The sequence below is a fragment of the Cheilinus undulatus genome, linkage group 4 (assembly GCF_018320785.1).
Source record: "Cheilinus undulatus linkage group 4, ASM1832078v1, whole genome shotgun sequence".
NCBI classification, from domain to species: domain Eukaryota; kingdom Metazoa; phylum Chordata; class Actinopteri; order Labriformes; family Labridae; genus Cheilinus; species Cheilinus undulatus.
This window is the reverse complement of record NC_054868.1, coordinates 25,022,573-25,036,404: the sequence shown is the minus strand read 5'-3', so window position 1 is coordinate 25,036,404 and position 13,832 is coordinate 25,022,573. Positions and strand designations below refer to the sequence as shown.

General features: G+C 37.2%; 1 protein-coding gene across 4 annotated transcripts in view; it reads right to left on the bottom strand.

Annotated features, from left to right (window-relative positions):
* The window catches only part of LOC121508069 (myosin-10-like), an 88,589-nt gene extending 84,610 nt beyond the window's left edge, over positions 1-3,979 (bottom strand). For all 4 annotated transcript variants that reach the window (XM_041784568.1, XM_041784570.1, XM_041784569.1 and 1 more), the window contains exons 1-2: positions 3,849-3,979; positions 248-629 (exon numbers count right to left, since the gene is read on the bottom strand). In XM_041784568.1, coding sequence (XP_041640502.1) covers positions 248-592 — 345 coding nt within the window. In that variant the 5' untranslated portion in view covers positions 593-629; positions 3,849-3,979. The remainder of the gene's footprint in view (positions 1-247; positions 630-3,848) is intronic.
* Positions 3,980-13,832: the final 9,853 nt, after the last annotated feature.

Genomic DNA, 13,832 nt, shown 5'->3' with positions numbered 1-13,832 from the left:
TTACCTGAGAAAACGTAAAAAGTCTCAAACATGTTGCTTTAACAATTTCCAAATGGGGAAAGCAGTAACTTGCTATAAGAATATTTTCATAGAAGTGGTAAACACTTTCCTGATGACCTTGTTTGCTTTTGAGGGCCACAAAGTGGCATCAATATTAAACTGAGACTGTTTCTTAACAGTTAAACATCTCATGGTGGAATTACACTGGCAAATTACACATTAATCACATGTTGTAATCAGTACTTACATATATGAGGCCAGAGTAGTATCGGTCTTTGAGGTTGTGAAGCACAGAGGCTTCATTGAGGCAGGTGAGTTCGGCCATGTCCTCTACTTTGCTGAACTTTGGCGGGTTCATCTTCTGGATGTCGTCCTTATTGACCACTGCTTTCTTTCCATTCTCTGCTAGCTCCACCACCACCTCATCTCCCCGCTCCTCACGAATACTTGCTGCCTCAAAGCCGTGGCGCTCTGATGGGATCCATACTAGCCTTTTTGCAGTCCAGTCGGCCTGTGCAGCTGGATTGTAGACCACAGCGCGGTCCACAAAGAGGAACCGCTCCGGGTCCTCCTGCCCACTCCTCTGTGACATTGCTGCTGGAGACCAGAAGCAATACAAGCTGGGTCACCTGTAAGAGGAGAAGGTTTAATGTTTAATCCCCAACATTAAAATGCTAAAACTAAAACTCATCTAGCTTACTAATGTCACATCTTTGGCTTGACAGAACCCCTGTGAACAAAAGATAAGTTATAGGAAAAATGCAGACTCAGTTACTAATAAAATCAACAATGACTGTTCTATTCAAGTATCCTGGTGACAGTGAGACTGAATAAGTATATAGTCATCAGCTCACTTAGGTCAAACACCATGCACCACAAATAACAGCAAAACACTAGATGCTGTAACACTGAGCGGATAAACTAGTGCACAAAATTATGCTCAAATAATAAACAAGTCTTATGCTGTGGTTGGCTGTTTAGCCCTCTGTCCTCCACAGATAGACAAGTGGGGCTCAGCGGAGTAGAGCCAGAGAGTTGTGTATTAACTGATGCATGACCTTATGAAATAGTTTATAAAAAGGTATTTTGGTAAGAAAACATGTGTATACCCATTTTCTCAGGGGTTTATTAATGAAACAGTTCAAAATTGATGTTTAATTCATAATGTATCACTTTTTCCCAAGTGGGTCTGGGGGGGACTTGGCTTTTCTTAGATACAAGCAGAAGGGCCCCGCTGAAAAACGACCGCTCTACAGTCAGTATAATATATTCTTGCTGCTAACATCTGATTAGAGCAAAGAATGGAGAAGAGTTTATCGTTACTCAAATTACACATTTTAGGGCTATAGTTTATTCTCAATTTAAAAAATCAGTTAATTAAAACTGATCTAAAAATATGTAAAATTAGATGTTCAACAGCAAAATATGAGTTTTCCCACACTCCTTTACTGACACAGGACTTAAGATGCAGCTGCAAATTGAGCTCCTGATGATGGATCATCTTGTAAAAGGTGCTTAGCTTGTTTTTTCAGGTTGACCAAGGAAGGAATTCAATCAAGTTAATAAGAAAAACTAAAATAAAATAGCCAATACACAAATAAGTCCACCTCTCTGTTGTGCAAAGAAAAATCTAATTAGGAATGTAAGGGAATAGTTACCCTGATTTAACAGATACAGCTACATTTCTGACCGCAGATGAGCAATTTGTACATTTCAGTTCAGATATTGATTTCATGAAGGTGCAGTTAATACAGCTGATGGTTAAGTGCTTTAGGAATAATATAGCCTCTCTAATGACCGTCAACTGCTGACTTTGAGGAAACTGAATTCACTGGAATACTTCATTTGATTGACTGATCAATTGACTATCTGATTGATAGCTCATGGCCGAATTTCTAGAATTTTAATTGATACCAGTCTTGAATGGCTGCATTAAGGAATGTCACTGCCCACCGTAGTCATCCCTGGTGGTTGCTGCTTGCTTGTCATGACCCAGCAGGGACTGGGGATTGTTAGCCCTTTACTATTGTACAACTAGCTAGATAATGGGAGTCAACCACAAGCATATATGACCCTCTCTGTTCCAATATACAGTAAGTGTATAAATCATGTGAGGAAAGGGAATCTGAGTAGAGTACAATTATACAAGTTTAACATTGTATTCAGCATTTATAGCACTGATCAGAGTCATCACATCTAAAATTAGGGTTGAAACAAAGACAGGTGCATTTTTGTCTGGACATATTTTGATCAAATAAAAGATTAAAAGAACAAAAGGCAAAGTTAGTTATTTTCTATCTGAGCTCTTTCTTACTCTCTTTTTCACTTCATGGCTCTGTATCATTTCTAGAATGACTTGTTTGGCCCACACAAAACTGTTGTGTTAGCTTCAAGCCCTTTACACCTCCATCCCTGTGCATCACCAACCCACATGCTCTTACTTCGTCATAAAAGCTATTCTTTCTCTAACAGAAACCATGACTGCACGGTGTAATAAAAAATAATTCAGAAATCTACTGAATAGCAATGGTATGGTCTTCCAGTTCATATAAGTGAGAAATCAGATGATTACTAAATTTTGCTATTTTGTTAACTGGCAAACATATACTTAAGATGACTTGATGTTTTTCAAGATAATTCCACAATTTCAAAAGCTGGTGGACATACGATGTACTTTGAAGATTTGATCATTGATTTTTTTTCTCACAACTTTCTAACATGTCATTAACAGGTGAATAAACTATTAAGGAAAAATACATTCACATGAGGATCTATACTAACAGAAAATGAATAAGCTATTTAATCCTTACTTTTTCCGGTCAATTAATGATCAAATCACCCATGTATTTTTAGCAAAGTAGTCACTGTGTAATACTTGGTACTTGATGCCCTCAACAGCTGATGCACGGACAACCCTGAATGTCTGCCATAACAAAGAGCTTGATTCTTATTAATCAGAGACAAGATCAGCTGATGAATGCTCAGAGATATTAAACCTACAATCAAGCCCCATGCTTAAATCAGGCGCTGGTTAGAAACGAATCTGGGTCAGGTCATGGGATGGGGGATCAGTGTGGCCGCTGGCTGTCGTTTCTCTGCATCCCCTCTCTCCGACCTGGAAACACTAACTTTCATCCCTTGCTGAGCTCTGTACCAGAAGAATACAGGGCACACAACATCTCTGGTACGATATTTATACAGAAGAAGGTCAAGAAAATGCAATTAGCTGTAAGAATAGCGCATCGTGCACTGATAAAGCGTTACCCAGGCTGGGCCAAACAGCTGCAGCGGCTAAGTTAGCTTGCTAGCGTTAGCTCAAAGTTGTGGCGTGCTGTGCTCCATATCACACCCGCCTGGGAAGATGCTTGAAAGGACTCGACAGCTCTCATTAATCAGCTAAAAGCAAAACACCTAAAGGGCTACGCCAGCATATCAGATATTCTAATCTTCAGCAAAACATTTACAAGTAAGTCTTAATTTAATGCAAATGAGTTTTTAGGATGAACTGCTCAGCCTCCTCAGGCAAAATCCCATCATGGGTGTGGGTGGCTCAAAGACGTCTGGGTGGGGATAAAGCAAGAGGACAATGACCACACCACTGCACTCTAGCTCAAAAAGACTCAACTTATAAAACATTTACTATCAACACAATACTGAAATGTAGGATACCAGAATGAAGTAAGAAGCACGCTGGCTCTGCGGCGCTGGCTAACATTAGCAAAGCTGATGGTCCTCCATCATTGAAAAGTCATGGCACAATAATCCGCTAGCTAACGGTAACGGTTACTGTTGCTAACCACTTCCATCCTCACTAAAATGACCGGCACGGGCTTCTCTGTGCAACTTACCACAAACGAGACAAATAAACCCTCTCGGGTGTTTATTTGTGTTCAGTAGGTAAATGAAATAATCCTCCAATGCGTGCTAAAATAGTCCCTTCTTCCGCCCGCTCTCTCATCAGTGGTACTCCCCCACCATCCAGCACCCTCTCAACCGAACTTTCTCGCCGGCCAGGCAGGGTGGAAGCGCCGCACTAATTTTGAGGGCAACTCCCACAACACAAATCTAGAATGTGATTGGCTTTCAAAGTCTGATGCCTGTGCGTGATTGGTCCAAATTAATTTCCATCCCAAAACTTTGATAGTTGAAGGATACCGCCCAACATATCAACACCTGCCGAGCAAGTGATGCAGCTCCAGCCGCTACATGGATGTAGGACGTTCAATAAGTCACAGCTATAATACGCTATGAATTCAAGGGGAGCATATCTGTATCCGTCAATTTCATGAAGAAAATTCTCAAATAAATTATGTTCTTAAAGATTTTCAAAATGTATACAAGTATACTTTGGCAGAAAACATCCAGTCATGTTACATGTTTAAGACTTGCAGCTTTAATTAACTGCCCATGCCATACACATTTGGTAAGTATTCAAAAAAATAAGTCAAGTACTGTTGCCAAACTTGGGGACATTAACATATGTGTTAAGGGTATTATTTTTAAAAATGGCATACAAGTTGTTGTGTACTGTTTATTTTTCTGCCTTCAAAAGCATAGGTAAAACCCTTAGGATATATGCTATTACAAGTTTTATTTCTTCATTTTTTATCCTCCAGAAGTCAATGTAGGGTTGAAAGATTACAGTGTTAAAACCAAGTTTAAAAAAAGGGGGGACGAGGTGACATTTACATCAACTTGTTTTGATCTTTTCATATTATTGTTATTATTATTATTATTAGTAGTAGTAGTAGATTTATTAATAATAATATTCTAATTATTGTTATTAATACTATGCACTTATTCCTGTCTGCCTTACTCCATCAATACCTTTAATATCATTCCCTTGCAACATATTCTTCTGCTTAAATCTCATAACATCTATTTATCGTGTTGTCTTAATTCAATGGTCAACTTTATTTTGATTTTATGTTTTTCAGATAATTTCTTCTTTATCTATATTTTAATTTCTTTTTTAATTCCTCCTCATTCCAGCTACACTTAATTACCAGTCTAATTATGTTAGTTTATGCCATCTTAATCCTCTTTAAACCATGGCTAGATGTTATTAAAAATTTCCATGTACCAAAATACTACAAAAGTATGTTGCATACTCCAAAAATAAACGAGATTTTACAGTACCTTCTAAGAATTAGATGCTTAGATTGAGTTTTTGAGACACTGGAGCTTGTTTTACATCCATGAGCAGAGCTTTACAAAGTATAGGAGCTTTACATTCAGATGCTAAGTTACAAACACAGACCACTGGAACCATTATACTGTATATCTTGCACATAGTGAAAATAATGATATCCCCGAAGTTCTATGGCTGGGCTTTGTGGTTTAGACTACTTACTAATGTGTTGATATAGTGCCCTCTGCTGTATGAAGGCAGATATTACCACTGCCGACCATGCACCTCCATGTGATTTATAGTATGCTCACTTTTGTTTCAAAGAACAAAGACACACTAATTGCTGCTAGCATGTTGGCACTCTTGTTTGATATGTGCAGAATGAAATATAACAGTCTGAATATGACCACACCAAACCTCAGTGGAAAGTTTTCACAACAAGTAGTTCAGACCAAGCAATCTGATTAGTCAGCTTTGGTCAACTAGACATTTAGGACTTGACAGCACAAAAATATTACCTTACAATATCCATGGTAATATTGTAACTGTTTCTCCAGACATGGAGAAAATCCAATTTATCTATTGTGATACACAGGGTGAGATCACTTAAGCAATCAGAGCTGGATGTTTTCGAAATACTTTTACCCATTAGAATACATCTCAAGCCACAGCCCACCAGACTTCTACCTCTTGTTTTGAGATTCCCATCAGTTGTAACAGTATGATTTTTCAAAAATAATGTCAGTTCCAATTAAACCATTTTGGCTTTTCTGGAATTTGAACACAATTGCTTCAAAAGTAAAGCTTTCTGGTGCTGGTTCGTTGCTGCTTGACCGCCCCAGAAGCGTGTCTTGTTTATGTGTCGTGAGCCGGACAGTGAACAGTTTGTGAAAACAGTAAAAATCTTGTTTTTGGAAATTAACAGACAATTACTGGTTCAAAGCATTATATTTGTCAGATAAAGTCATGTTGAAAAGTTTGGAAATGATTGCATCTCTCTTTTCAATACTTTTTTTTTTTTTTTTTTTTAAACTTTTCATACTTAAGTTGTTTTGCCAGTCAGACACTCCAGTTCCTGTTCAGGCAAGCAGGCTACATGAGAAATGTAAAGATTTAGTGGTCCAGTTGAGTATTCAGGTCCATTTTTTAATCTGTTTCCAGTTTTCTGGCAAAAACAAAAATGTGTAGGAAAAGATTGCATTAAGACAATAAACAAAGTTCATAGAAACAGTGGTCAGTGAGCAGTTGTAGGGTAAGGGTTAACCTACAGGTTGGAGGAACCGTTCATCTGAAAGCTAACACAAGGCCGGCTCATGGGGGTCCTCTGATGGTGAGTCACAGTTGGCAATCGGTCAGAATGTCAGTGTCTGACCTGAAGACTGACAGTGATTGACTGGGTCACAGCAGACTACAGCCAAAGAATAACCAAAGATGTGTTACTCTGTGAGCTCTCTAGCCCAGTGTCCAGGCTTAACTCTAGCCTAACTGATCATCCAGAAGTTTAAGATATAATTGGTTCAGCAAAGGACATCATTGCTCTGATTATGACTACAGCTATAACTGTTACTTTAGTGGCTATTTTTGACTGTTTTTGTAAACTTTCTTTGCGTTTATTCAGTTAAAAACCTTTGGGCATTGTCTTTCTATCGCATTTGATTTTTTAAAGCCCTTCATGATCCTGATTGTTGAGCTGTTATGTCAAAACAGTTTTCATAATTACTAACAATACTTGCATATAATTTTGTGAACATTTTTGCTCGTGTACTGTTTTTTTTTTTTTTTTTTTGGCAAACCATTGTGTGAATGTTAATGTTTTTAACTGTGATGATGGTGGCTGTGAATGTGTTTGACTTTGGTTGTTCTTTTGCCTCTTCCTTGAAAGTGCTCAGAACCTTGTTGTTGATATGGCTATATAAAATCTGCTTCATGAGGACAATAAATAACCTTTACAAAAAACCCTTCCCTGTGTTTGACTGACCAGCTGTAGGGTTGACCTCCAATGATCTTGTCAATGGAAAGCTGCAGGGTGGAAATTTTGGAACTGTTCACCTAAATACCAGCGCAAGTCCAGTCAGCAAAGGCCCTCCTATAGAAGGTCACCATTGCAAATCAGACTGATTTTTTCCCCCCAAAATGATAAAGAACCAGTAAGACATCATGCATTACTTTGAAACAAAGAGGCAGAAGCTTTTTTGGCTCAAGATTTAGGAAAGAGGTGGTTGTTATTGCACCCTTTTTTTCTTTTTTTTTTTTACTTAAAGAGCTTTGTGTACTTTGTTCTTGTTTTGCATTTGTGTCATGGAGATCATATTTTCTGTGATTCTTGTCTGATCAAAAGCTTAAATATTTAGCATCAACACAATTCTGCTTCAACACCCCAAGCAGGAGTCATAGAATTTGTGCAGATTTACTTTCATACTGATTATTATACCTGCAGTTGTTTTTCATGGCGGCCTGGAGCTTAATGCAAGTGACAAAACTTAATCAAAATTAAAAAAAACTTATGGTTATGACAAAATGTTGGAGCAATTCGTATTTAAAACTAAGGGATTAGAGGATGACATGGAATGAAAAGTAACCTTGTCTTGTGTCATAGGTGGAGCCAGTGGGTGGCTTATAAGGCTTGAGCCCGGATGTTTTTCCAAAAGCCCTAAATCTTTTAGGTTGGCAAAAAAGTATGACACTGCTGAGTGTTATGACAAATAAATGCTAAAAAAATTGATAGAGAAAACAGACTCTGCTGATTACTAAGTATAAATTTGATTTTTGTGTCCAAACTGCTGAAATCATACAGTTTGATTTAAACTTCTAACATGTTAAACCCACATTGCACTTTTAAAAAAGTAGCTATTTCTCCTTGTACTAAATATTAAAAATGTCTAAATTTCATAGATAAATCTCTACCTAAAACCTCACAAAGAACAAAAACAAAAACAAAAAAAACAGAACTAAAGTGAAAGCTTCTACCTTTTAAGGAGGGAGAACCTACTGTTATTGATTTTCATCAAGTAGTATGGTTTCAGAGTGACTCTTTCAGATCAATTAGATATTAACAATAAAGAAATTGCTCCTAATTTTGCCATAATGATGCATAGATTTACTGGCACTGGATCTTAAACTGCCTATACTTTTCAATAATATTTTTGATAACATTTTATGAGTTGCTTGGAGTGTTCTTTTGTCTTCATGGTGTAATGGTAGCCAGAAGTACTGATTAACCAGTGACTGGACCTTCCAGACACAGGTGTCGTTATACTGCAATCACATGAGACACATTCACTGCACTCAGGTGATCCTCATTTCACTAATTGTGAGACTACTAACACCAATTGGCTGGACCTCTGTTGAATTAGGTCAGTCACTTTAAAGAGGGTGAAGATTTTTAGAGTCATATATTTTGTTGCATAATTTCTATTTAATTGACATTACTTTGTAGAAATCTTTTTTTCACTTTGACAGGACCATAACATCCACAGCACGACCAGGACATTGTGGCAACCCTACTACCCGCCCAGACAGTACCCTAAGCCATGCTTTCTCACCACATCCACGCCATATGCAACCCTACAGATGCTTTGGTATTTTTTGACAGATTATTTTCCCATGCCCCTGGTAAAATACAAGGACATCCAGAGCACGATCTGGGCTGTGTCAATCCTCCTCCACGCCCTCAGGTGCCCTCAGGTGTCCTCAGGTGCCCTCGGGTGCCCTCAGGCAGCTTACCCACTACATTTACACCATAATGCAACCTCAAATTTTTGGCCTAAAAGTTCTGCACAGCCCTGTAGTATTTTATGGTCAAGTTTCAATTCATATTTTTGTTCACCTGACCTCTTTAAAAATGCTGTCTAGTGTTTCTTATCTTTGCTTGTTTGTAAATTGTTTAATGTGCCTTCTTTGGTTACTTAATGGACAGTTTTTGATAATGCACTATGATGTAATAGAGGAAACGAGCCAAATGTCCTTGAGATGAAGTAAACATGACTTTTCTTTTTTTTTAAACATTTTTATTACACCTTCAACAATGAATGGTGACTTCAAAAATTTTGTCTTCACAGCAAAGTGTCCTGTGTATTAGAAAATGAAAGTTTATGCCATGACAAACAACTCTTCTGCTCATAATTGAAAATGACAAACAGCACAACTTCATATTGTCTGCCGCTCGTATATGACAACACATAATTTTCTCATGTCATGTGAAGCATACTGGTCAGCAGAGGGCAGTAACAGTTCAGTTAAAGCTTTGTAGACCCCTCGCTTTACAAGGATACTGTTCAGTGTATTAGACATCTGTCATCTACATTTATTTACCAGTTTTAGAATGACAAATATCTTGTTCATTACAGTTAGACTATGATTTGTTCAGTTTTGAAACTATTTTTTTTGTAAAAGAAACATATGATCAAGTTACTACAAAGTGTCCATGAATCATTTGTGCTCGTCCTCTGTGTTTACCAACAGAATGACTTTATATATGAACTGGTCATGGATTTACACAAGAAGACTGAGTATATTTCTCTGAAAATTTAATGTGACACACTGAGCACTAGCAGTCTGAGTGACAGATGCAAGATGTCTGAGAGAGTTATTTCATCTTTTCTTGACGACTGACAGAGTGACACCCTTTGGTGTGGATGCATTTTTGCAAACTGCTGTGACAGCTCCATCTCTCAATTGTTGGCTTCTCCAGTCGCCTCTGTGGCATAATAGACCTGTCATCAGCATCGTCCTCCACCACCCCTCTCCTGCTTTTGTCTAGACAGCAGTTTATCAAACATCTCCATCCTTTTTATTCCCTTTCTTTCAAGCACAGATAAGGAATGTCAAATGTGGCATTTTCAATACCACAGAGCCAGATTGGGTGAAGACAAATGTTTGACCTTCTTAGGTGCTGTCTTTTTTTTTTCTGCAAAAGCACTGATTGAGTTGCTCTGTTGGATCGTTCTTACTGCAGTGATCTTCATCTTAATGCTTTGTAGTGATTGTTGTTGATCTTCTTCAGTGTGGCTGAATGATCCCCCCTTATGTGCAAAACCATACAGTATGGTCTTACATAGAAAGCCATTCCTTTTGATATGATTGGCTTTTCTGTCTTTTTACGGCAGTTTTAAAAACTTAAATCCCACAGGTAACTACAGGAAACACAAAATAGTCTGAACTGGCCTGAAGATACAGTGCCTATAAAAAATGTCCACCCCCTTGGATGTTTTACTTTTTTAGTGGCAGCATAATGCTGTGGGGATGCTTCTCAGCAGTCAGGCAAGGCTTGTAAAGGTAGAGGATAAAATAAATATGGCAAATATAGGACAAGAGATTTATTTTCCAGTAAGACAATGACTAGAAGAATACAGCGGAAGCTACACAGAAATGGTTTAAAGACAACAATTAGCATGTGTCCCTATGCAACCTGACAGAGCTTGAGCAGTTTTCATAGAAAAACTGAGTACAGCTGGGGAGTCCAGTTGTGTGTAATGTAATCTAAAACTCTTTTTTGACAAATATGACCTCATAGCATGACAGCTGTGTGTGTGTGTTTGCACTGAAAAAGCTGATGTTTGTTCACAGGCCTGGATCTGTAAATGGAAAACAAACAACAAGCTTCCTGTCAGATTTATCCAAACAACAACAGTCATGGCAGGCATTAAACTCTGACCTCTCCCTGTATCAGCAACACCCCCTCTTTAAACACAGGTGGAACAGAGCTCAACCATTATAGTGATTAAAAAAAAGCTTCCTTTCAGCAGTAGATGTTCTAGATTCTGCCACATTTCTTTCATTGGTTAATTTTTAAAAATCGTTTCCCTGGCAATGTGGGCCCATAAATTTGGGGACCTATGCTGGGTCACCAAGATGAGGGGTTGTAATTGATTGGATGCTCAGTTCAAAAAACACACAATGGATTTGCATACTGCATCTTTATTAGGACTCATGTCTTCAATACTTCCAAATCTTTGTCACAGCCTTTGACTTAAAAAAGCCTGTTAAAGAATTATAAAGACTATTTGATTCTGAGAGAACTGCAGATGGTGATTTAATTATACTTAGGGGATTAAAATGAAAATGAATGAGATAATGTAATAATGTAGCAGCCAGTGCACTGACTGTAATGATATTCTGATATGTATTTCCCAAAGTCCCCCTCTGCTTTTTTAATACCAGAAAAATGTCTGATGTGATGTCCAGAGAGGGTTTGTAAAGAAGCAGAACCTTTTTACATGACTCTGTTTATAATTTATTATGAAAAAAACATGTCTGTTTCCTCTGACTGATACAATGAAACTGCTGTTTTTCGCTCTTTTCCCAGTCCAAACAAGCTATTTTTGGCTGGCAGATATATGTTGCCAACACATTTATGTATAAATTAGTGATCATATTCAAAGGAATAAGTAGAATTCAAGAAGTGTGTAGAAATATTGAAAACAATCATTTGAAAAATTAAAACTAAGGCTATTAGAATTAATGTATCAATCATGATCTGATTAAGGTCCACAACTAGTGCATAGCTGCTTTGATGTGAAATAAGTATGACTCGTCTCCTTTAAATGTCTCGTTTCACCGTAAAACACTCAGTCAAAAAACATCTATACCTTGTGTTATCAGACATTTCATTTATTTATTTATTTATTTTTCTTTTTTTTAACCATTTTTGGGGTTTTTGCTTTTATTGTGATAAAACAGATGGAGAGACACAAAATATGGAGAGTGATTGTGGGAAGACAAACCAAACAGTGTCGAGATCAGGAATTAATCCAGCAACCAGGGCATCATGGACTACAGCCTCTGTATATGGGTGCCCGCTCTACCCAAAATTTAATTCTTTACTTTTCCCTTATTCCTTTTTTAATCCATAACAAGTTCCTTTTGGTGTGGTTAAGGTCAAATCATCAATCTACCCAAAGTTCCTCATTTTCTTTCAAAATAAAAGCCAGTCAGTGTCCAGACAGGACAAGGCAATTACTATTAGCTTAAGACAGCAGAAAAATTCAAAATGAAACAAAAAAATTATAAAATACAAATAGTAGAATTTCAAACTTTGACAGAGAAAGAGAGTGTAGTTGGATTAAATTATAGAAATTCTTAAAAAATAATTTGCAATTAAGGATTTAAATCTTTGGCAACACTAGTAAAAATATGTTATTGAAGGGTTAATAACTCTTTTGATCTGATGATTTCAGAAGCTCTTATTGTAATAATAAAGATTTACAACAAAACATGTATAAAAAGTACACAGTAAATTTTATTCAAATTGAAAAAAATTCCACTCTGGAAAAACATTTGGTCCACATGTATAAAGTTTATTTTTTAATCCTGTCAGAGCAGTTTTCCACATGGTACAGAGCACTTTTTCATTCCATATAGAAATCGGTCCTGTTAATTATAGAACTTTTTTTTCAGAGGAATGTACAAAGTTTTATGTAGAGGTCTCGTTTTACTCTAAATAGATTAATGTTCCTCTTTAGAGGAGCTATGTTTTACACATGTTTTTGGCTATATTAGACATAGAGTTCTAATATTACAAAAACAATCCTGATGAACTTAAGAACCCAGGAGCAGAGCATGAGATGAGGAAGTAAGGTTAAAGGAGTTTATTTCACAACAATAGTTCAAATGATGGTGAGTGATGGTGAATTTCAGAGACAACGACACTACAAAAGAGAAGGACAATTAAGAGAAGGCAAATAACTCACTGAAAAATCTACATTCAAAGATTGAGGAGCAGCCAGGTTACCTGACTGGAAGCTGTAGTATACTCTGGTGTCTGAAGTTCAACATGAGGTGAATAAAAGACAACTTGACTGCCAAGGATTAGCTGCAGCCATGACTGTCCAGTGCTCCTGCCCTCATCAACACGCCTGCAGTGAGAGAAAAGTAAACGACACAAAAGCAACATAATAAACACAGAGAATCAGATAAACAAAAGACAATCAACCATGACAGCAATGCTTTGGCTTATTGTAAACTTAATGCTATGAATTAAACACTTTATGTTTGCATTATATGAACTAAATGAATTATATATGAACTAAATCAACATTTTATTACAAACTAAACACCTTTTGTTGTCCCAACTCTGGATGCAGCTGGTAATACATACACTCAAAAAGGAGTACATTTGACTATTTTGGGGGAAAATATGTGCATCTCCCCAGATTTTACAGTGTAGTTCCATTTCTGACACAAGCTTAATCACAAAAAAGGAACTTGTTATGGGTTGAAAATGACAACAGGGAACCTTACAAAAGGTCAAGTGATAGCACAAGGTGCAGATGACCTTTGACTTGTCTACTGTGCTGCCTGAGTTTATTTAAGGGAAATAAAACATCAAGCATTAAGTATGACTACAGCTGTTTGCCACGGCTTTATAATAGTGAACTGAAAGGGACAATAACACATGTAATCAGTTGTGCTTTGACAAAATGTCTAAACTAATTATGGACTACAGTTTATCATGATTAGTGAACCAATGCTGAAAGTCCTATTATAAAGAAAACTTCATGACTGTACCGGTCATTTTTGCAGGTTTTGTCCACATTGTATTGTTGGTTTAAGAATCAACAACATTCATATGAGGATCAAATTTAAGCTCAGACAGAATCAGTAAACCAAGTATAAGCACAGTGAAGCCAAAGGCATGGAGAGATTAAGTCTGATGTTGAAGTTTCAGACAGGTCTAAGATCTCTGACTTTTTTGGGGGCTGAA